The sequence below is a fragment of the Solanum verrucosum genome, unplaced genomic scaffold, assembly GCF_900185275.1.
Source record: "Solanum verrucosum unplaced genomic scaffold, falcon-dt-bn FXZP01000254.1, whole genome shotgun sequence".
In the NCBI taxonomy this organism is placed as follows: Eukaryota; Viridiplantae; Streptophyta; class Magnoliopsida; order Solanales; family Solanaceae; genus Solanum; species Solanum verrucosum.
In genome coordinates this window covers 224679-245570 of record NW_026019983.1, presented here as the reverse complement: position 1 = coordinate 245570, position 20892 = coordinate 224679, and the positions used below count along the sequence as shown (strand labels likewise).

Below are 20892 nucleotides of genomic sequence, written 5' to 3'. Positions count from 1 at the left end.
TTGATCAAGGCAAAGGTCCATACAACTCTCTTACACATGGTATATAATATGCTGTTTTTTCGATAAGTTTTTTTCTTAACGTTAACTAAAGAGTCATAAATGAGCATTAGCATTTACATATGAACTGGCTGGAAACCGGTGTCTATAGATTTGTTCACAGCATCGAGCACGAGCTGAGTGATTCTGCTAGTATGAGGCCATTTGCTCTCAGGTTTGCTTCTCGAAAATTTAATGGCCTTAACCAGGCTAGCAAATTCTTGAATCATATAACCCTCTTGTGGTAACTGAGAAGTTACTTCAACTACCTCAGGTTTCACGTTCCATCCGTTATAAAGATCCACAAACTTAGCACCAGATGTGAAATTGAACGAAGCAGAGTCCTCTCCAAACGGGAGAATGAAGTCGTAGAGATAACATGTCCCATTAGAGCCATAAACTCGCAAGTCCATTGTCTCGTGTGCAATGAAAGAGCAGTAAAATGTAGCAACAGTTTCCTCTTTTTCCCAATACAAGGAGGCACTACATGTCAAGATAACTCCAGCTGAGTTTCTTGCAACATTAGGCAGTGCAGTCACAGTTGTTGGCAAAGTTTGGTTCATAGCCCACAATATTGCGCCAATGCAGTACCAGCCCGCATCTCCCAGTGCCCCGAGGGCATCCAAATCTGGTTTTACTCTGATGTTATTTTCAAGAAATTCCTGGCCTGGTGCATATGATGATGAGCTGTGGATCTTACCAAAGAAAAGAGCACTTGTATAGGTTAGTTAGACAATCATCAGCAACATTTTTGGAACAAAATCTAAACATATCAAAATGCATAAATCAAAATATTCATAATTGCCACTGACCCCTTAATTGGTGAATTCTAGAATAAGATGGTGGCTTATCTAAGTGATTCGCCTTGCCTGTGCCTATCGGCTGATTCTATTGCCTTACAGTTAGCAAACTTTTCCGTTAGTACAAATCACTAAGGTTCACCTTTTGGCGTAAATTACCTGAGAGAAAGAACCTATTGGTGGAGTTCGGTCACCCGGAGGACAGAATAGCACTTCCTAGTGACTAGGAGTGGAGAGCCAGTTGCACATTGTTTTTCTTTGATCGGCCTATCTTTTTTCTATAAGCAAGCCCCCTGGCCGTCAAGTTCTAACTGGAAGTAGTCTCCATAAATTAATAATAGGGGCTTTTGTATTCCGCAATTTGGTCATGTCCTATTGTCCAGGCATGGTTAAATGTTTGTCTACAATGTAACCATAATTAGGAACTTTAAGCCACTGTGGTATACTAATACAAACATGGACCATAACGTTGATTCAAATCTTCTCCAATAGATGTACAAAACCTCTAAAGACTTTAAGTACGAAGGAGATCTTCAAATACTAATAAGTTTTCCTGATAACTCATGCTAAACCAGACTAAATTATTTTCCCTTTTACTGTGCACAACATCAGTCCTTTAGAACATCAAAGAATCACAAAAGATGAGATCAACAAACGGAAATGGTCAATAATGCTCTAATATACCAAATTTAGTCAATTTACCCTTCATTACATGTGCGGTCCACCCAATCAACACTAAAGCTCAAATATGAAACAAATTCTTTTGATAACAGAGAAACCCCTGAGGTCCAATGGAGTATAGGTTGAAATACGATGGATAATCTGCCCGCCCCTCTACCATTCTCTACTTAAACACTAGGCTTTTGTCTATATCAAGGTTTGAACTTGTGACATGCACGTAACCCACACATTACAGGCTGTGAGCTCTTAGATCATAGCTCGGGGCCCATATACCCCCCAAATACAAGACATTTTGCTACAACGAATACAAGACAATTGCTAACCGTACAAGCTGAGCATTTACTAGTTACCAGCACACCAAAGTTCGGGGTCCAAATACCCCAAATACGAGACAATTTGCTAACTGCACAAGCTGAGCTCTTACCACTACACCAAAGCTCAGGGTCCAAATATCCCAAATACGAGACAACTTGCTATCGATACAAGCTGACCTCTTACCACTAGAACAATGCTCGAGGGCAATGCCAAATACCTCAAATACGGAACAAATTCCTAACAGTATGGACATAAATTATCCTGAAGTATAACAGAGTTAAAACTAAGATATATCTGAATAATAAATTATAACATTGTACTATAATTAAAAAAGGATCATTCAAACTTAACCTCAACTAGCAACTAAAGACTCCAACTTTGAGACTCCACACCTTAGACACCTCAACTCGTCTCCATTGCATCAATTGAACACTCCAACTTAATGTGTCAAGCCAGTGTTGGGGGGTGTCCACGAGACACCGTAAGCAGTGGTGAATCTAGAGCCAAAAAAAAGGGCATCCGCACCCGTGGTCTTTTCGTAAAACTAGATATTTTATATGTATATTTTTTAAGATTTTGTATAATATTATATTCTTGCACCCGTACTACAAGAAGTCTAAATGGTCCACATGGTTTAATGTTGAGCTTTTGACCTTGAGGATGAAGGATCAATTCTCACTTCAATACATTCTACTTAGTGCACCCATGTTCGAAAAATCCTAGATTCGCCTCTGACCGTAAGGACGAGTCGAGTGTTTAATTTGCTAGTTGAGACCAAGTAACTAAACAATCCAACTATGAGAGAGTCCACATCTAAACACCTCAACTCATCTCCACTACATCAGTTCAACACTCCAACTTTATGTGTCACGTCAGCATCAGATATCCACGAGACACCATAAGGAACAAGTTGGAGTGTTCGAGACCAAGTTGAGGTGTCTAGATATGCCATTAAAAAAAGCACCCTCTAAAACTTACAGCTTTAACTTGTCCAAATAGCTTAGAATCAACAATCATCTCCTTCATTTTCCCAGTTCTTGGATGATGATACCACATACTAGCATCCATAAACTGAACCCCATTTTTGTCACAAGCATCAAGAATCTTATCCAACTCTTCAACATTCAAAGCAGTAGGTTTTTCCAACAACAAATGTTTCTTCTTTTCAGCAGCTAAAATGGCCCAATGAAGATGAAAAGTAGTGGGTAATGGCATATACACAGCATCAACAAAAGGGTCATCAAGAATTTCACTGTAATTTCCATAAATCTTCAAAGAATCAGAAAATAAATTGTTCTTGATTGCAAAGTTGTGAGCTTTTTCAATTGAACGACTTGCTAGGGCATAAAGAGTAGAATTTGGGGATAAATTAATTGCTCTTGAGATTTTTCTTGCAATTTCTGCACATCCTATGATGCCAAAACGAATTGGAGTTTCATCATTTGACATTTTTGATGTTCTTTTTTTTTTTTTGATGAATCTTGATTATAGTGGAGATGGATAGAGGTGAGAAAATATTAGGTGGCATAAGGTATAGCCACAAACCTTGCACCACTCCTTTCTTAACCAGAGCTCTCGATTTCAAACTTGACTATGAAAAAATCTTTGGTAGAAACGCATCTCTGGAATGATGAATTTGGATTAATCGGTCTCTTAAACCAAGGTCTCAATTTTGAACCCCGGCTATGAAAAAATCTTAAGTAGGGGCGCTTCCCCGAATAACTAATTTGAATTAGTCAAACTCTATTGCGGACAACGGGCATCGAATAGGAAACAAAAAAAAAAGGTTCATTTACCAATTCAAAAACCTTCTTTTTGATTTTTATTTTATGTTACATATGTCTCAATTTATGTGACACAGTTAAAATTTTGAAAGTCAATCAAGTTTTTCTAAAGTAGAATATCTTTATATAACTTTTAAATACTTTACATTATTAATTATTGTGATTTATAATTTATTTTTTTACGTTCTTTTCAAATTTATTTCAAAAAGTTTAAAGATTTTATATTAGAATTCTCAATCAAAGATTATATTTGAATTCACGATTAAAGTTTAGAAGTTTGAATCTCGAAATTTCGATTATAATACATAAATTGGGAGAGAGGAGTAATATATATATATATATTTGTTTCGAATAGTCCAAAGTGCAAAATTGGACTAGTTTTCGTTGTTTTGGAGTAATCGTCGGTAAAAAGGGTATTTTTGAGCTACTTTGCTATTTGAGCAAAAAAATAACAATAGGTAAACGGATTCATTTTGAATAACTCAGAGATATATTTGACCATTTTCCCTCCTTTTAAAGTCAATGTAATTTATATTAAAAAGAGTCAAAATCTTGATACTAAAAAGACCAAAATTATAATTTAATTATAATAAGCTACTTTTACAAGATAGAGAAACTGTTTCCGATGGACCTTGGCACAAAAGGAAAGAAGAATTCGAAAAAATTAACATCAAAGAAACTGTTAATTAGTCTATCAAAAAGTTTAAACATGCCTGGCCACTATCCTTTTAAGACTTATTGGAAAAAGAAAAGTGCATCAATCATACATAAGAAACAACTTAGTGAAATCTCACAAGTGGGCCTAGGTAGGTAGAGCATACACAGACCTTACCTTTACCTCGTGGATGTAAATAGCTAGACTTTTTTTTGGAGGACCACCCATCATACATTAGAAACTAATGATTTCGGAGAGATCAAACTTTCTGTAAAAACTACTATGTCCTGATCAATGCTGGCTTGCATCCATGACGCAAATGGTCCAGTGGATGTACGCAATACAATCCCACAACCTGGTTCATGAACACAACTGAGTAGTAATTCACCATCCGCAAACCTATATTTTGGTATGACGAGGGATCTTGTATAGTACACAATGCACTCCAAGATTCTCTTATGGAAGGGTTCCATAGCAAATGTATGGGGTGTTTATCAACCACAATACCAGAAACTAAGACAACAACCAAGCCATCGCAACCACACCAGACTCTAAAAAATGGTTTAGAGCTTAAAGGGCGATCAAGTTTTTGTGCATCCTCAACCATTTGAACTGAAGATATAGGACAACAGTAGCTGTTAAATCTATGTTCATTCGAGCACAGATGGGAAATAAGAAATTTTTGGGAAGTTTGGTCGTTTTTGGCATGGTTGAAATGTTTCATCTTAAAGTAAGGATCGGAGATCAATGTATTCCAGAATTTTGGAACACATTTGTATTGATAAATAGATCGCACAGATAACCTGCTAAGGATGTTCATAATTATTCCCTCTTCGAAGTGAACTGTCAATGCCTAGATAGGACAAGAAAGAGTGATCAGATAAACAATAGAATCTGAATTAAACCTAACCAATACCATCAGAAACTGACCTGATCAACATCCATCTGTTCTGTATTATTATTTGACGACCCCAATACGCTCTTCCCTGAAATTTAATTTACAAATAGAATAGTGGTTAGAGGGGTATTTGATCGCGACTTCACGTGAACCTAAGGTCCCCTCCTCCCTCCTCATGTTTCAAATCCATAAAACCGATTTTCTCCCCTGTCCTCTCCTCTCTCTTTCTCAACTCCTAAGCACTAAGTCGTCTTAAACTACAAGGGAATGTGTTCGATCAAAGTCGAAGCGTGAGCCTATTAGTGTTATCCCTTAAATGGGGTCTGGGGAAGCCTCTAGAGTAGCTTAGTGAAGAAAACATGATAACTAACAACAAAAACATTCATAAAAGGACTAGTATCAGTAAGTGTGATAATCAAAACAAGTAAATCAAAAGGCAAAAAACTGCCAAAACTGTTGGCGATAATTAGCTAACCTACCTACGAACATTCTGCCCTAATCTACCATAAACTTCTATCTAAATTTGTGTCCTCGATAATATATTATATAAACGTTGAATCAAAATTGAAAAAAAAACAAAAAAAAATAGCAGCAGAAAGAAACAAGGGGCATATATACCTTTGCAAATTTGAAGTGAAGGTCGTAATTTCTTCCTTTTCTCTTGGCTATTAAACTTACCAACATCTTCTCTATTCATTATCTGTCTATGCGGAGCCAACTTGGGGTTAGGGGTTTATAGAATAATGATGGTAATAAATATATAAAAGTTTTCGAGACATGTTATATAGCAGGACACAATAGTAGAGCAACGGTTTTCGATGGACCTTAAAACAAAACAAAAGAAGAAAACAAGATTGTAACATAATTATTGGAAAAAGAAAAGTGCATCGATCATACATAATATCCCGTGAAATTCCACAAGTGGAGTTTGAGGAGGGTAGACCTTATGCAGACCTTACCTCTACCTCGTGGAGGTAAAGAGGTTGTTTTCGGAGGACCACCAATCATACATAATTAGAAACTAATGACTTTGGAGAGATCAAGCTTTCTGTAAAAGCTACTATGTTCAGAAGGCCAGGTTGCAGCCATATATGACACAAATGATCCACTGGATGTACGAAAGAGATGCCCGCGACTCGGAACATGATAGCAACAGAATAGCAATTCACCATCCGCAAGCCTATATTTTGGTATGACTCTACAAATTGAGGGATCTTCTGCGGTAAACAAGGCACTCCAAGATTCCTTGACACCATAGTCTTTCAATACCCATAACTTACAAATTTCGAACCCCTGAAGCTTAGTAACAGAATAAACACATAGCATTCCGTCCAATACTAAAACACCAAGAAAGATGGTTCCCACAAAGGATAATATTTTCTCCGGCAACGGTATCTCTCCATACACTTCTTTTGAAATACTAAATGAAACGAGAGAATAATCTCTTGCCTTATATTCAAAACTGGTCCACAGAGTTGCCACTTGTGATCATCTACGGTCTGTTGAGCTACCAGTCCAATGAAATGCCTCGTGTACGAATGCCAAAGAAGTAGTATGACTCACCGCATTGGAAACACCACGAGGATCTTTATCAATTTTTCTCCACGAACCACCTTTCATAGGCGTATAAGTATGGTGATAAACAAAACTAATTAGGACTAGAAAATTTATTTCCATATAAACTAGACATGAATGAAATAAATATCAAATAACAAATCCAAAATAATTTAGGATTCATATTTCCTACTCTTAACTTTAAATTATTATTCCAACAATTCTGCATTTATTCAAATATAATGACAAAGGTATTTTTGAGTAAAACAAACTAAAACTGATTCATTTTGAATAATTAAGAGATATCAATTTTATTGTACAACTTTGTAGGTGAAATTAACAAGGGGATGTAAAAATACTATGCAAAAATTTAAACAAGGTAATGTCTCTCCCTTTTTTTATCTGCCTAGAAAATAAAATAAGAGAATGAATAATAAGGATTCTTGGAGTGTCTTGTTTACTATACAAGAAGAGAGTCATACCGAAATATAGGTTTGCGAATGGTGAATTACTATTCGGTTGCGTTCATGCATAAACTAAGACACTCATACCATTAGTTTTACAAAAGTTCCACATCGGTGGTTAATGGGATGGGTGGACTCCTTATAAGGCTTGGGCAATCCTCCTTCCTTTGAGCTAGCTTTTGGGGTGTGAGTTAGGCCTAAGACCTAATTTAACAATATGGACTTGAGCAATTCTTCCATCTAGACTCTAGAGACTATGCCCTCGGTTATGATTCACATCGAGCCGTGATAAAGAATATCAACGATCAAAAACCATTTCTGTTGCTGATGGAGAAATGTTGCTTGTATTCCTTTAGAGAAGTTACTTGCTGATATTGATCCGAGGGATATTAATATTGAAGAAGATGGCATGAGGTTGTGAAATGGAATGTCCACATGTGTGATTTTTCTTAAGAGTCGTGATCCGAATGGTTGTGATTTTTCTAAATGGTTATGACCTTTCTGATAAGGCACAATAAACACCCGTTCATACTACTCTTTGTTGTTTATAAATAGAGGGTCTCCTCTCATTTTTTAACAATGAATTTCCTAAACTTCTTATTCTACACAAACAAATTTTGGTGTACTTTACTATCGTTGAGTGGTTTGCTGCTACTGTGGATTTTGGTACTAATACACATTGGTACTAATACACAGATCGTTCTATTCTGGAAGGATATATTCCATTAACCTCGAATACTTGAGGAGATTAATTTCCTCAAGGTACACTGTGTATTCAGTGGGTTCGATTTTCTTCTTTTCAATATTTATTTCTGTTTTGTTATAGATTATATTTTCTTAATGATTGTAACTTTCTGAAATATACTTTAAATTTTATTATCTCTCACAATAATTGGCAAAGTTATATCTTAGTAAATCGGATTAAACAACAGTGGCAACTTAATTCCTTTCAAACTCTAAAATCTCCTTAATAAATCAAGACTTTCTACAGAGTGATTTTATATGGATAATGGATGCAAAAGGCAAGAGTATACAGAGGCGTATCTAAGGAGGGTCACCGAGTTCACGTGAACCCATGGTCCCCTCCCGAAATCATATATAGTAGTGTTATATTTTAAAAAAAATATTGAAATATAGATGTGTGAACCCACACTTGAAGTATCACATAATGTGATTATGACTGGGTGCACCTCTCTCTGCTAGGTTAGAAATTTGAATTTTATATTTATCATGTTTTATTTTTCTTTCTAAAATTAGATAACACTTCTCTAAGTGGTAATTGGTATATATATATACAAGAATTAATTTTAGACCTATAATTTTAAAATTGTAACGATTTTCAGTAGTAAAATTCTAAATGTCGAACTGAACAAATTTATATCATAGATCAACCTTTTTATAACAGTGCACCCATCATCTCAAAATCCTAGATACGCCTCTGAGAGTATATAATTGTATATAATTTTTAAGAGAACATTTCTTTGAGATTCGTATCTCTGTCTGCTCTGATACCATGTTAAAGTGTGTGACCATCTCATCAGGCATGGCTGCAGCTATAACTGCTGATACAAGTTCAACTGTTAATCTTACAACTACAGCTGCCAATGTAGCTTCTACTTCTACTGCCAAGTTTATCCTACAATTGCAGCTGCTGATGCTGCTTCTACTTCTATTGTCCAAGTTGATCCTACATTTGCAGTTGTTGATGCTAGAGATAAAGTTTGCTCTACATGGGTAACATCTCTTAGAGTCTATTTGAATTGTTTTCCTTTTTATTTACTCAAACAAGTGCTTTAAAACTGTCTTTATTTCAATTAGACTGTTGCTGATAAGCTTTGGGAATTATTGTCCTAAGTCAGCCAAAACATCCGTTGATTCAGCAATAGCAAAAACTGAGATCAGTTTTCGGACCCTTGACATGGCAATTGCTAAGACCAAACATTTTTCGTGGGCACCTCAGGTAACAGCTTGCAGTGTTGAAGCAGGGACAAACATAATTTCTGGTGGATTATTAGTTTCTTACTTTCTTGTATAGACTACTAATTTGATACCCTAATATTTTGAGGGTATCGTACTGCATTGTTGATCAGTTCATTGTTGCAAGTACCTCTCAACTGTATGTGGTTCTAACTTTGTTAATAGCAATTGTGTGTGGTTCATTGTTGATTGATTCTTTCTTGCAAGTGTCTTCTTGTGGATTTGATTGTTTAATCTTATTGCGTTGATTGTTATGTTGGTGCATATTGAATATGACACTTGTTGGGGAAATGCAATTAGTGATGATAAAAATGAAGGGGAGTTGAGTGTGTTTAGTTATGGTATGGAGAGTTTAGATAGGCTAGCAGTTGCATTAGGGGAATGTAATTGTGCCTAATTGCCCTGTGCGCTTGATCAAGATTGGAAAATTCGTTATGCTGCCGTTACTGCAATTGGAAAGATTTCAGAAGGATGCTCAAGGTAAACACTCCCTCGAAAACAACCTCTCTACCTCCTAAGCTGCCTTTTTGGCTTACGTGGCATCCAAACATCTCCCACGCGCTTCAACTACGTGGAGTCACGAAGTATGTCACGTAAGTCAAAAAATGTATAAAATTACAAGAAAAATGAATTCGGGGATAATAAGACCTTAGTTTAGTTGAAGTGTGTCTCTGAGATTTAGGTTATAGTTTAGGGGACTTGTGCTTTATCCCCTAAAAGAAATTATAATCCACAACAAAACAAAAACAAATATTGAGCCCACTAAATGCACGGTGTACCTTTAGGAAATTAATCTTCTCAAGTACTCAATGTTAATGGAATATATTCTCCCACGATAGAATGATCTTACTCACCGGCAACGACAGTAAAGTGCACTAGAATTTGTTTGTGCAAAATTATTACTGCAATATTTTAATCTATTTGTTATTTTACAATAGTTAGATAGAAGTATTGAAAACACCCTTAAATTTGAAGCGAATTATTACTTTCATCTTTGAACTATTGACAGCCTTAAAAACACCCACTTATTTAACTAATTGAACTTAAATACACTCCCAATCTTGTAACATGAGTGAAAGACACCCCTAAATTCTCGTCAAGTTTAAAGGCGTTTTCAACACTTCTTTTGATTTTTTATTAAAAGTCTCGTGCTCCTACAAAGTTTGAGATCACTTGTTACGTCATGTGGCAGATCGGAGAGTGTGTAGAAGGGTGTTTCTAAGACTGTCAATAATTATTCGGAAACGAAATTAATAATTTGCGTCAAGTTCAGATGTTTTCGGTATTATCAAATTTATAAAAAAAAATTGACAAAAATTCTCATTGATCAATTTGTGCTAGATATCAACCTAATTTTCGATTGACTATGCTGAAATGAAATGAGCTAACAAATAAACGAGACAATAATCAATCCGAACTTCAACATATTAGACGAATTACAATTTCATGAGCTAATTTTGATGGGAATATTCAAATTCTATTTAAACCCGCCAGAACCCACAGTTTCTCTGTAACAAGAAAAACTAACTTTCTTCTTTCTCTACAAGCTCTGTTTCAATGGCAAGCTCTGCTTCAATGGCGATCAACCCCGAATCAGCAAAAGCTCTCTTCGGACCCGAATCGTACCCGCTCGTCAAACTACTAAGCCAGCTCAACAGCGATGACGATGATCTTCGTAAACCAGCAAAAGCTCTCATCGATTACACCAAAAAGAACTACCCAAATTCTTTGATTGAGAAACTTTTCGAAACAATTCAACGTAGCCAGCCATCATCGCGTACGGGCATTTTCTGTTACAAGCTTTTAACCGATATTTTACTACCCTTTTGGCCCAAACTTTCATCAACTACGCAAAATGATTTGATGGTTAAGTTGTATTACAAAGTTCGGCGTGAAAGCGATTATGAAACACTAGAGGTTTGTTGTTCTTGTGTATCGAGTATAGCGGGTTTGCTTTTCCCTAAATATGAATGGAGTTATTTGTTTTTCTTTATGATTGAGAATTTGGGTTCGGATTCGAACAGAAATTTGGGTGTTTTGCTTTTATGGGATGAATTGATACCGAAATGTCCTGAGATTTTTGTACCATTTGTTGATTGTTTGATTGAGGGGTTTACAGATCTTATGCCTACTATAACGGAAGAACATCGATCTGGGGTTCTTGCAGCTAGGGCTTCTGTGAAATTGATTTTGTATTTGTCAAACCCCGCCAGTTATTGCAAGTTTTATGGTCTTTTAGGGCATGTTCTAATGACTTTGATAATGGCATGTTCCGATGAGGAGGTTCTTGTGTGTAGTGTTCTTGAGGATTTGATTGTTTTAGCTGGTGTAGAGACCGCGTTTTTTGAAGGTAATATTGGTGTCGTGTTTGAGTCGATGGTGAAGTTAGCTGAGTGTTTGAAGTTAGGGGAAAAGTCAAGGCACCTTGCTATAGAGTTTGTTGTTACTGTAGCTGAGAATAGGGAGATTGGGTGTGGGATGATAGAGATTGTACCAAAAGAAGAAGTAACTAAGTTGCTTAATGTGTTGATTAAGATGTTGGTGCATATTGAAGATGACCCTCGTTGGAGAAATGCAATTAGTGATGATAAAAATGAAGGGGAGTTGAGTATGTGCAGTTATGGTATGGAGAGTCTAGAGAGGTTAGCAATTGCATTAGGGGGAGATGCAATTCTGCCTAATTGCCCTGCGTGCTTGTTCAAGTTTTTGGATGAAGAAGATTGGAGAATTCGTCATGCTGCCATTACTGCTATTGGACTGATATCAGAAGGATGCTCAAAGGTAGGACTCACTCGGAATCAACCTCTCTACCTTACTCCTAAGGTAGGGGTAAGGTCTACGTACGTACATCTTAAGTTCTAGGATTACTTTTGGCAACTGAAATATGTTTTTTGAGTTTGATTTCTGGTTTGGAAATTCCCAGGCATTGTTAGTGGAGATGGTGAAATTTGGACAGTCTATTGTGAATCTAATGTATGATAGCCACCCTCGAGTACGTTGGGCCACAATTCGTACAATTGGTCAGCTATCAACCTATCTGAGCCCGCGTTTTCAAGAGGAATATCTTTGGCAGCTCCTTCCAGCTTTCATAGAAGTATTGGATGATTTTCATAATCCCAGGTTGCAGGTACTGTTTATGACATTTGACCTTTGCAGTAGATAGCTTTTGAGCATCTGAACTCTTGACATATCAAAACTTGTCCACTGCAAGCACATATAGTTGACGACTGATATTCTCTCTTGTGTATAGACACGTGCAGCTTCAGTGATATGGTTGTTCAGTCACAATTGCCGTGCAGATGACTTGAAACCTTACCTGCACAAAATAGTGAGTAAATTAGTCGGGTTTCTACAGGTAATGTCACCTTTACCAATCTACAACACACTCATTCGTCCACGTGTATAAGAGTAAATGACATAAGCTTTTAACTTGCTGCATATTCTAGAGAGGAATGACAATGAGGAAAGAAGCAGCTCTTGAAACTTTAGCCTATTTAGCTAGTTCATTGCAGGTACTTCGCTTTCAGCGTTTCAAAAAGAACTTCTTTTGTTTAAATCTCTGGTGTTCTAAACTTCATTTTCCTGGGATACTGCAGGAAGACTCTGCTTACATATATGATTCTATAATGCCTTATCTGAAAGTTATCTTGGAAACTGCTACTAAAGATACAAGTCGCACGCTACTTGCCAAATCCATGGAATGCATTACCAGGGTTACAATGGCTTTTGGAAATCAAGCAATCCATGGTTATGTTGAAAAGGTGAAAACAATTTATATCTTTTCATAGCACTTAGCAGGCATTATATAAATGTGACACTATCAATATATCTGAAAATGCATTTACCTTATGTGATGTTCCATTTTAGGTCACTGCAGTACTCATTTCACTGCAAGAAACTCAAACAGAGATAGAAGATCCAATGAGGAAATTTTCATTACTGGTATGTTGATACAACTTAGAATGTTGTGCAACTTCCATTTTCTTTTCAGTTTTTGGCTAATTTACACTTGATTCTATGACAGGCATACGGTAGACTATGTAAATGCTTGGGGGAAGATTTCCTTCCTTATCTAAGTCTTGCCATGCCCATTGTGCTAAATTCTGCTCAGCTAAGTGTTTCCAATAGTTCAGATACAGATGATTCTGATGATGAAAGGTTGGATCTTCCTATAACAACTTGTACGAAATTTAATTTATATGGATGGGTGTAGGTATTAGTACTATGTAAAGATGTAGATGGTTGTGAGTTTTCGTATTTTTGAATTTCATTTCACCATGTATTACATGCTATACCATGTGAAACTACTATGTTGAATCAGAATGTAAAGAAAGTGAATCCGTTAAGTGACTTCTGCATATCTGCCTGTTTATTTAGAGACAACATCGCGTAGTCAAAGGAAAACATCTGGTCTTTCCAGGCACTTGAGGTTTCACCGATGTTTTATGAGGTTATTAGTCACTGCACTTAAATAGCACTGTTTGATGAGATAAATTTCCATTACTAACCTGAAATGCAGTCTATTGGAAACAACCTCTCTACCTTCAAAGGTAGGGGTAAGGTTTGTGCACACACTACCATCCTTAGATCCCACAAGTGGGATTACACACGGGAATTGTAACCTGAAGTTGGTTGCAGGAAAAAAGTGAAATAAGCAACTTATTGGAAAAAAATTTATTGAGGATGTCTTCAGCTGACATAAGTATCTTCTGTAGCATGATTAAAGTCACCGCTGGGAATAAAAAGATCCGGATAAGAAGTGCACTTCTGGAAGAGAAGGCCTTGGCCTGTCATATGCTATGCTGCTTTGCAGCTGAGTTAAAGGGACGGCTGCATTTATGGGTTAATGAGGTCTGTCTAGAAAATTACAGGTCACAGCTAATCTCTTTTACAAGGCTTACAAAGGAGCATGCAGATTTTTACCTAACTTATCGTTTATGCAGGTTGTTAGTGCTTTAGTTCCGAATCTTACCTTCGAATTCAGCGAAGAAGTAAGAATGACTGCCATTTCTGGTAAATTTTCTACAAGAGTCTTCTTCTAATCATTTGTTTCCATATTATAAACCAAATCTGATTGTTTTCTGAATTGCATTTATTCCTTTTGTAGCAATGCCGTTACTGTTAAATTCAGCTTCTTGTGCTATGAAGAAAGGGCTTCCTGTAACAGGTTGTGGCAAGGCCCCAGTTCAAAAGCTATCTAACACTATCATCCCATCTTTGCTTGACGCGTTAAAGAAGGTAAATAACCTAGTATTGCAACAAAAGTTTAATCAATATTGATACGATCCTAAGGAGGTTCTGCTTTCCCTTTAGGAGTCAAAGGTACAAGTTCAAGCAAGACTATTGGAGGCATTCAACGAAAGCATTCAGGTCATTAACTCTTTTGTCTTCTGTATAGCTTATTTGTCTGTGCACTAACAAGTACTTACTCACAGATTCCGGGTTCACATCTAAGTAAACATCAAGCTGAAAAATTTGTTGAAGGCATATCAAAGGCTCTCTTAACTTGCTCATACCGCAAAACAGAAAGAGAGAAAAGAGCTAAAGAACACACAGATTCAAGGGAGCAGAAACTACTTAAGGAGGCAGCTCAACAACACTTAACTATATGTAGAAACGTTAGTGTTTTATCTCAACGGAGCCTCTAATATATATATTACTTAACAGGATCTTAGACTTACCTTCGTCGGTTTCTTCTTTTTTTTCCTGAATTCAGATTGGCATTTGCCTCGAAACTATGGTGAAAATACTTAAGGCATCATTCTTGCCCCTTTTAGACAAGTTTTTGCCTTATGTATCACTTATGTGGGTAAGTGTCTCTCTCTTTATGATGTACTATACGTATAATTCAATTCATGACACCTCTTACTGAAGCATCAAAAGTGACTAAATTGAATTAAACTGCTAATTCTACAGGGAATTTTTATGGTTTCTTTGGCCTTACACATTTCCTTTTCACTTTTCTACGCACTTCTGTACAGAGTAATGATAGAACAGCAGAAGAAAGAAGAATTGTAGTGCACCTTTTCCGTGAAGTTGCTGAGCAGTGCCGCGAAGAAGCATTCAGGTAAGTCTCTTATGCGATTTTCAATGTCTTGTTAATCATGGTAAGCTCAATTGGCTTAGATGAACGTCATTTTTTATTATTATTTTAAAAATCAGGTACTATGAGGAGTGGATACCTCTCCTGCTTAAAGTTTACTATCACAAGGATCCAGATGTTCCACAGGTTCTATTTTCCCCTTCTTTTACAATTTGTTTCCCTACTAAGTCTCTCGTATATCATTCAAACCTGACGTGTTCCTTTTTTTTTTCAGATCGTAGCAATTGCAATTGGTATTTGTGCTGAATTCGGAGCAGATTTCCTTAAACCTCATACTGAAGGTAGCTTTGTGCATTATTATATGCTTAAGGTATCTATTTTCTCCACTAGCAGCACTGACTTGGCTTTTTAATGTTTGCAGGAATATTCGGTTGTTTGAAAACTGCATTGGAGCATCCTAATGCAAAATACCAGGATAACATCATGGCTTATGAGGCTGCTGTTTATACCTGTGGGAAGTTAAACCAGTTTCTCTCAGATGATTTCTACACCTATGAGGTGCTCTCTTACTACTGCTTCCTAAAACTTCATACACTAGAACCCATAACAAACACTCGTCACAAATCTACGACTTCTCTTGACAGTAGTTTGATAAACTTGTCATTTATCAACTGACATATTATAAACATTCTTGTCTCAGTTCATCCGGCTCTGGATTAGCCACTTACCAATAAGGTGTAATCTGGATGAGGCTAAAATCAGTCATGAACTACTTTGCTCAATGATAGAGATGTAAGTATTCCCCGTAGCCTATAACATTTAAGTAATCAATGATTCTCAAAACTTCAACATATCTTATGCACTGCTTGCACTGTGCCTTGATCTTTCAGGTTTGAGCAGAAAGTTATTGGCCCTCAAGGATTGCATATACCGAAGATCATAGCAATTTTCGCTGAGGTAATTTTCCCTTTCTATACCCTTAATCTTGATTTGCAGTTCCATATATGCACCAAGATTCCCTTCATTTCATAACTTTTTGTCTTTATTTCATTTTTCCTATAGGTTTTATGGGCAGGAAACAACTTGGCCACAGAAGAAACTAAAGGGCGAATTATCAATCTATTGAAGAAATTTCAAAGGGAACTGCAGCCTCCTGTCTTGTCCAAAACATTTGAAACATTACCTTTACCACATCAAAACTTGTTGCGCACCGTCTTGTCCACCTTATAAACTGTTTATGCATTCTTTGAGTAGATAGATACGTGTACAGAACGGAAATAGCAAACAGGAAAAATAGCAGACTCATACTTGTAGAGTGAGAAAGATTACTGTAAAGAGTGTGAATGTACACAAAGGATGAAGTAGTATCTGATTGTAAAGGAGATTTTTGTGTATGAAAGGAAGTTACTAGCCAGATTTTATGAAAATAAGATCTAAACATAGATAGAATGTTACCTGTTACATCTCTCCCCAAATATGATTTAGCGCAGAGATTGTGTCCTTCGTTGCTAGCTTGTTAGCTTGTTTGTACTCCGTCGAAGTGTGCTAATTGAACATTACCTTTTGGTCTATAAAATCTGAATAACCATAATTTGATCACATAATACAGCTAAATCATATGAAGCAAACTCTAAATAAAACAAGCATTTAGAGGAAGTGAAGCTCCATGACAAACACAAATACTAGTTCAGAAGGGAAGGAATATATGGCGTAAGATAAAAATAGACATCAAAACATCATTATATTGAAATAACAAAAATTTGTTCTTTTAATACAACAACAACATACCCAGAACGAAGACCTTACCACTACCTCGCGGAGGTAGAGAGGCTGGTTCCGAACCCTAGGCTCAGGTGCAACAAATTCATTCTACTAATACTAGACACAAAATTTATGAAGCTACTAACTTGCACAACATCAAGTTCCGGTTCCAATTCACGAGTCTTCAGTTCACTCCCTTATGTCATCTTCTTCAACATCAATATCGTTCAAATCAATATCAGCAAGTAACTCCTCCAAAGGAATAGAAGGAACATCTTCTCCATCAGCAACAGAAGTAGTTTCTGATTGTTGATATTCTTTATCACGATACAATGATATGTTGAACCTCAGATCAGGATTCTCCTCTAAATCTCTCAAGAAATGTTCATACTCCGAGTTCATTTTTTGTTCTTGATCTCTTCCCTTACCAGAGTTATCGACTTCCATATTGAGTGACTTAAGCTTCCAAGACCGAGGCTTCCCACGTTTCTTTTGGCGTTTCTCCTCATAGCTTTTCTTAATCAATATCACCTCTGGAAGGACAAGACCTTTGTATTTTTCAAGCTCAAAATCATTACTATTGGCTCGATATAAATCATAACCGAGGGCATAGTCTCCAGCATCTAGAAGATGACCTAGATGCGTTCTTACGGAGAATATTGTGTCATTTTTCCCGAAATCAGAAACACGAGCAACTTGGATATCAGCTAAAACATACTTCGAGCCTCCAATATTAACTTCTTCAGAAACCACATCAACGTCTAAAACCACATACTCGACAAGCTGTCTACTAGATAGTAAAGGCTTAAATGATGCCCTCCAGTACTGATCAGCATCTAAGAAACAATGCCTCAGCGTAAACGGATCTAGTAGAGCGATACTGTTGCTTACTTTCGTGCAGATCACTAGAGGACCGATATTTCCTAAACTAGCTGCCACCTTTGGAGGGAGACATATCAGATCCTCACGACAAACCGGGCTGATTTCTACAGAGAATGTGTACTTATAATTGACGATATTGCTCTTATGATCATGAGACGCGAGTTGCTTGGCGTTTCGGGTCCTAACAAGTACCACCCTACTGACAAAATCCACAAACTTCAAAGCATGACTTCTATGACCAAAGAAGAAATCAATTCCCTGATCCAACTGTTGAATCTTTATAGCACGATTAGCAGCATCGTGCTTAATAATCAGCTGCTCCAAATAGAAGAACGTTCTTCGGTGAGACACGTGCTGTCTAAGTTGCACCGCAGCCACCCATTGATCAGGATTAACTTGCACCTTCGAACACGAATCACACATTTGATCTTGGACAACATACTCGACGATGTACGACTGTTCAAGAACAGCTCCATTTAGTACCTCTTTTTGGACTTTAAGCCTAATTTTGATCCTTTTCGAATGAGGCTCAGTCCAAATAAACTCGGCATTCACCAACTTAACTTTATTCAAATTCTTCAACTTCTTGATACAAAAAGTGAGTAACTCCTTCGATTCGAGCTGTGCTTTGATCCAACTCCTTGGAGGCTGCAAATAGCCATCACATTCAGGGCAGTGAACAATCACTACATGTTTCTGTAGGTCTTCTGTTATATCAACTTCGGATCGCAAGCATTTAGCACACATATGTGCAGCATTTGGCTGCATCGAGATTCCGCATTTGCAGCATAACACATTTCCTATGGTTTGTTGTACTGTAAACATTCCCAATACTTCTGCCATACCTACCGCGAAAACGAACAAGATTTGCATAAATAATAACTCAACAAATGAAACATAGCTTTCCATAGCAGATTATTAGAAGCAATAAGCTACATAGACTTTCATTTGTGTTCCGAAAACTGTAGTGTCTGGTCCAGCTTGCGCAGAACTCGACTAATATACGCACTAATATTACACGGTACCTTCTACCTCCAAGCAGTACACTGAATTACTCTGTCGACCAAGACTTGGGGAAATGGACATAGATATCCATTTTGAATTATTTAAAATCGGTCTATTTCCGACATCATATTCACAGTTAGCCTATTCATCCTAGTTAGCGATTCCAAGTCCATATCAAGGTCACGATCATATGTCATGACTAGCATCAAGATAATTTCTATAACATATTAATTCTCATTTCCAGTTACCCTTTTGTTTGTATTAAACATGAAACAAAATGAAACTGAAGAATTTCTTCAAAATAGCAACTAATCCCTCTGTTCTAATTAACAATCTTTTTACCATCATTTACCCTCTCTATTTTCAATTTACGCATCTTATTTTCCTTCTTAGTCTGTTTAAAAAAGAGCATCACTTACATATATTAACTCTTTAATTATTTTTTAAAAAAAAAGGAAAAAAAAACTCACATATCATAACTACGCTCACAAAAACTCAATTATTATTATTTTTAGACAACCATCTTCGAGGCACCTCGACTAATTCAATGAGATACCTATCACCGACAATAGGTACCAGGTAACTCTGTCCACTAAAGATGGGCCAAAACTCAAAAATCTCCCTTATTTTCTTAAATTTCGTATAAAATTAAACACAAAAACATAAATTTCATATCAAATCAAACTAGGACACATAAAATAAACAGAGGAGAGTAATACAAATGTCATTTCAATGTAAGTAAAAACTTACTTTTAACAAAAAACAGTTAAGAGATTGATATCCAATTAACAGTAATAATCAAATAAAAATTGATTATCCACCAAGAACATCTCATAATCCTTTTAACAAATCTAAGATTTTAAAATTGAAACAGAAACAAAGACACCCTTTTCTTCCAAGAATCAAATGAATAATTAAGAAATTGAACATCACAAATAAATTACTATAAGATTAATATTACCTGATGTTTGGAGTTTTGGTTGATCAAGAATTGGAGTTTTGTTGATCAAGGAAAGAGGAGAAAAAATATTTAATTTAAAATATATATATGAGAATTATTTATTTTGTGGAATTTGTTGTTTATTTTGGACCTTATATAAGTTTTATAATATTAAATAAATAAATGAACCTAACCGACTTTAGGAAAATACCGTGGACGTCACGGCTTACTATTATATCCTTTTGTTGTGTTGGGGTGATTTACGAAAATAGCCCTCCACGTGGACGGTATTGAACTTTTGACTCGTTTTGCTTTCATGGTTAAATTTTAAGTTTGATAAATTTTGACTTTTAATCTTGAAAATTTATGTATCTATAAGGTATGTGGGGATTAAAAGTTCAACAACAATAACTTATTCAGTAAAATCCCATAAATTAGGTCTGGGAGGATAGATTGTACGTAGATCTTACCATTACCTCGTGGAGGTAAAAAAACTGTTTCTGAAAAGTTTAAGATCATCTATTTTCGAGATCATTGCATCTAAATTTCCAATGAGTTGTCAATGGCTTGGGCCGTACGTAATTTGCTTGGTCTGCATTTGGTTGCATCTCAAGTTATATGACTTGAAACACAAGAGATCGGGATGATAAGTATTTTTTCATTTTTAATCAAAAGTTTGTGTCAACTTCAAAGATTTATTTAGTCGCAAATAATAGAATCACGATTTAAGATTTTGTCAGTTATCACAAACGTCAAGTGACGGACTAATATTTTGTTGGTAAGATTGAACAATTTATGACTTATGAAATGCCATGTAAATTGCTAGAGTGTATGGCTAAAACAATAACGGAAGTTTCATAAGGAGACTGGAACAAGCTATCGACAAAAGATTTTCTTCTTAAAAAGATTTTGTTTGGAACTCTTATATGTCCAAGGTACATTATTGAAATAATTTCAAAGGTTTTCCTTGATTTTGTTCGTGTCAACAAACAATTTGAAACACCTCAACTTTTTTAGAACAAGATAGAGTCAAATAGTAATCATTCGAAGCACTTATTTTTATGCTATTACGTAAACCCAATGACTCAATTGTAGCG

At 36.2% G+C, this 20892-nt stretch overlaps 4 protein-coding genes across 4 annotated transcripts; 2 read left to right on the top strand and 2 right to left on the bottom strand.

Moving 5' to 3' along the window:
* Positions 1-23: 23 nt before the first annotated feature.
* On the bottom strand, positions 24-3381 carry LOC125817836 (uncharacterized oxidoreductase At4g09670-like). Its single transcript, XM_049497348.1, has 2 exons — positions 2811-3381; positions 24-731 (listed from the first exon to the last, which is right to left on the bottom strand). Exons 1-2 carry the CDS (start codon positions 3279-3281, stop codon positions 114-116), a joined length of 1089 nt encoding a protein of 362 aa, XP_049353305.1. The 5' UTR covers positions 3282-3381; the 3' UTR covers positions 24-113.
* An 8012-nt stretch (positions 3382-11393) lies between these two features.
* Positions 11394-13216, top strand: LOC125817840 (uncharacterized). Its single transcript, XM_049497351.1, has 6 exons — positions 11394-11945; positions 12088-12291; positions 12415-12519; positions 12611-12676; positions 12761-12925; positions 13032-13216. The coding sequence occupies exons 1-6, from the start codon at positions 11415-11417 to the stop codon at positions 13113-13115; spliced, it is 1155 nt and encodes a 384-aa protein (XP_049353308.1). The 5' UTR covers positions 11394-11414; the 3' UTR covers positions 13116-13216.
* A 32-nt stretch (positions 13217-13248) lies between these two features.
* LOC125817851 (uncharacterized) lies at positions 13249-15882 on the top strand. The gene is made up of 11 exons (XM_049497359.1): positions 13249-13322; positions 13880-14015; positions 14108-14177; positions 14272-14402; positions 14478-14534; positions 14600-14782; positions 14881-14973; positions 15146-15231; positions 15327-15393; positions 15482-15548; positions 15629-15882. Exons 1-11 carry the CDS (start codon positions 13249-13251, stop codon positions 15880-15882), a joined length of 1218 nt encoding a protein of 405 aa, XP_049353316.1.
* Positions 15883-16971: 1089 nt separating this feature from the next.
* Positions 16972-19934, bottom strand: LOC125817837 (uncharacterized). The gene is made up of 2 exons (XM_049497349.1): positions 19817-19934; positions 16972-18695 (listed from the first exon to the last, which is right to left on the bottom strand). The coding sequence occupies exon 2, from the start codon at positions 18691-18693 to the stop codon at positions 17158-17160; it is 1536 nt and encodes a 511-aa protein (XP_049353306.1). The 5' UTR covers positions 18694-18695; positions 19817-19934; the 3' UTR covers positions 16972-17157.
* Positions 19935-20892: the final 958 nt, after the last annotated feature.

Bases quoted from the DNA above. Each gene is read 5' to 3' on its own strand.
- LOC125817836 (XM_049497348.1), bottom strand. From the start codon at position 3,281: ATGTCAAATGATGAAACTCCAATTCGTTTTGGCATCATAGGATGTGCA. The intron at 732-2,810 runs GTAAGTTTTAGA...TTCTTTGGTAAG, and splicing joins TATTTGGACAAGTTAAAGCT to ATCCACAGCTCATCATCATA.
- LOC125817837 (XM_049497349.1), bottom strand. From the start codon at position 18,693: ATGGCAGAAGTATTGGGAATGTTTACAGTACAACAAACCATAGGAAAT.
- LOC125817851 (XM_049497359.1), top strand. From the start codon at position 13,249: ATGCCCATTGTGCTAAATTCTGCTCAGCTAAGTGTTTCCAATAGTTCA. The intron at 14,535-14,599 runs GTCATTAACTCT...ACTTACTCACAG, and splicing joins CATTCAACGAAAGCATTCAG to ATTCCGGGTTCACATCTAAG. The intron at 15,232-15,326 runs GTAAGTCTCTTA...TTTAAAAATCAG, and splicing joins TGCCGCGAAGAAGCATTCAG to GTACTATGAGGAGTGGATAC.
- LOC125817840 (XM_049497351.1), top strand. From the start codon at position 11,415: ATGACTTTGATAATGGCATGTTCCGATGAGGAGGTTCTTGTGTGTAGT. The intron at 11,946-12,087 runs GTAGGACTCACT...GGAAATTCCCAG, and splicing joins TATCAGAAGGATGCTCAAAG to GCATTGTTAGTGGAGATGGT. The intron at 12,292-12,414 runs GTACTGTTTATG...TCTTGTGTATAG, and splicing joins TTCATAATCCCAGGTTGCAG to ACACGTGCAGCTTCAGTGAT.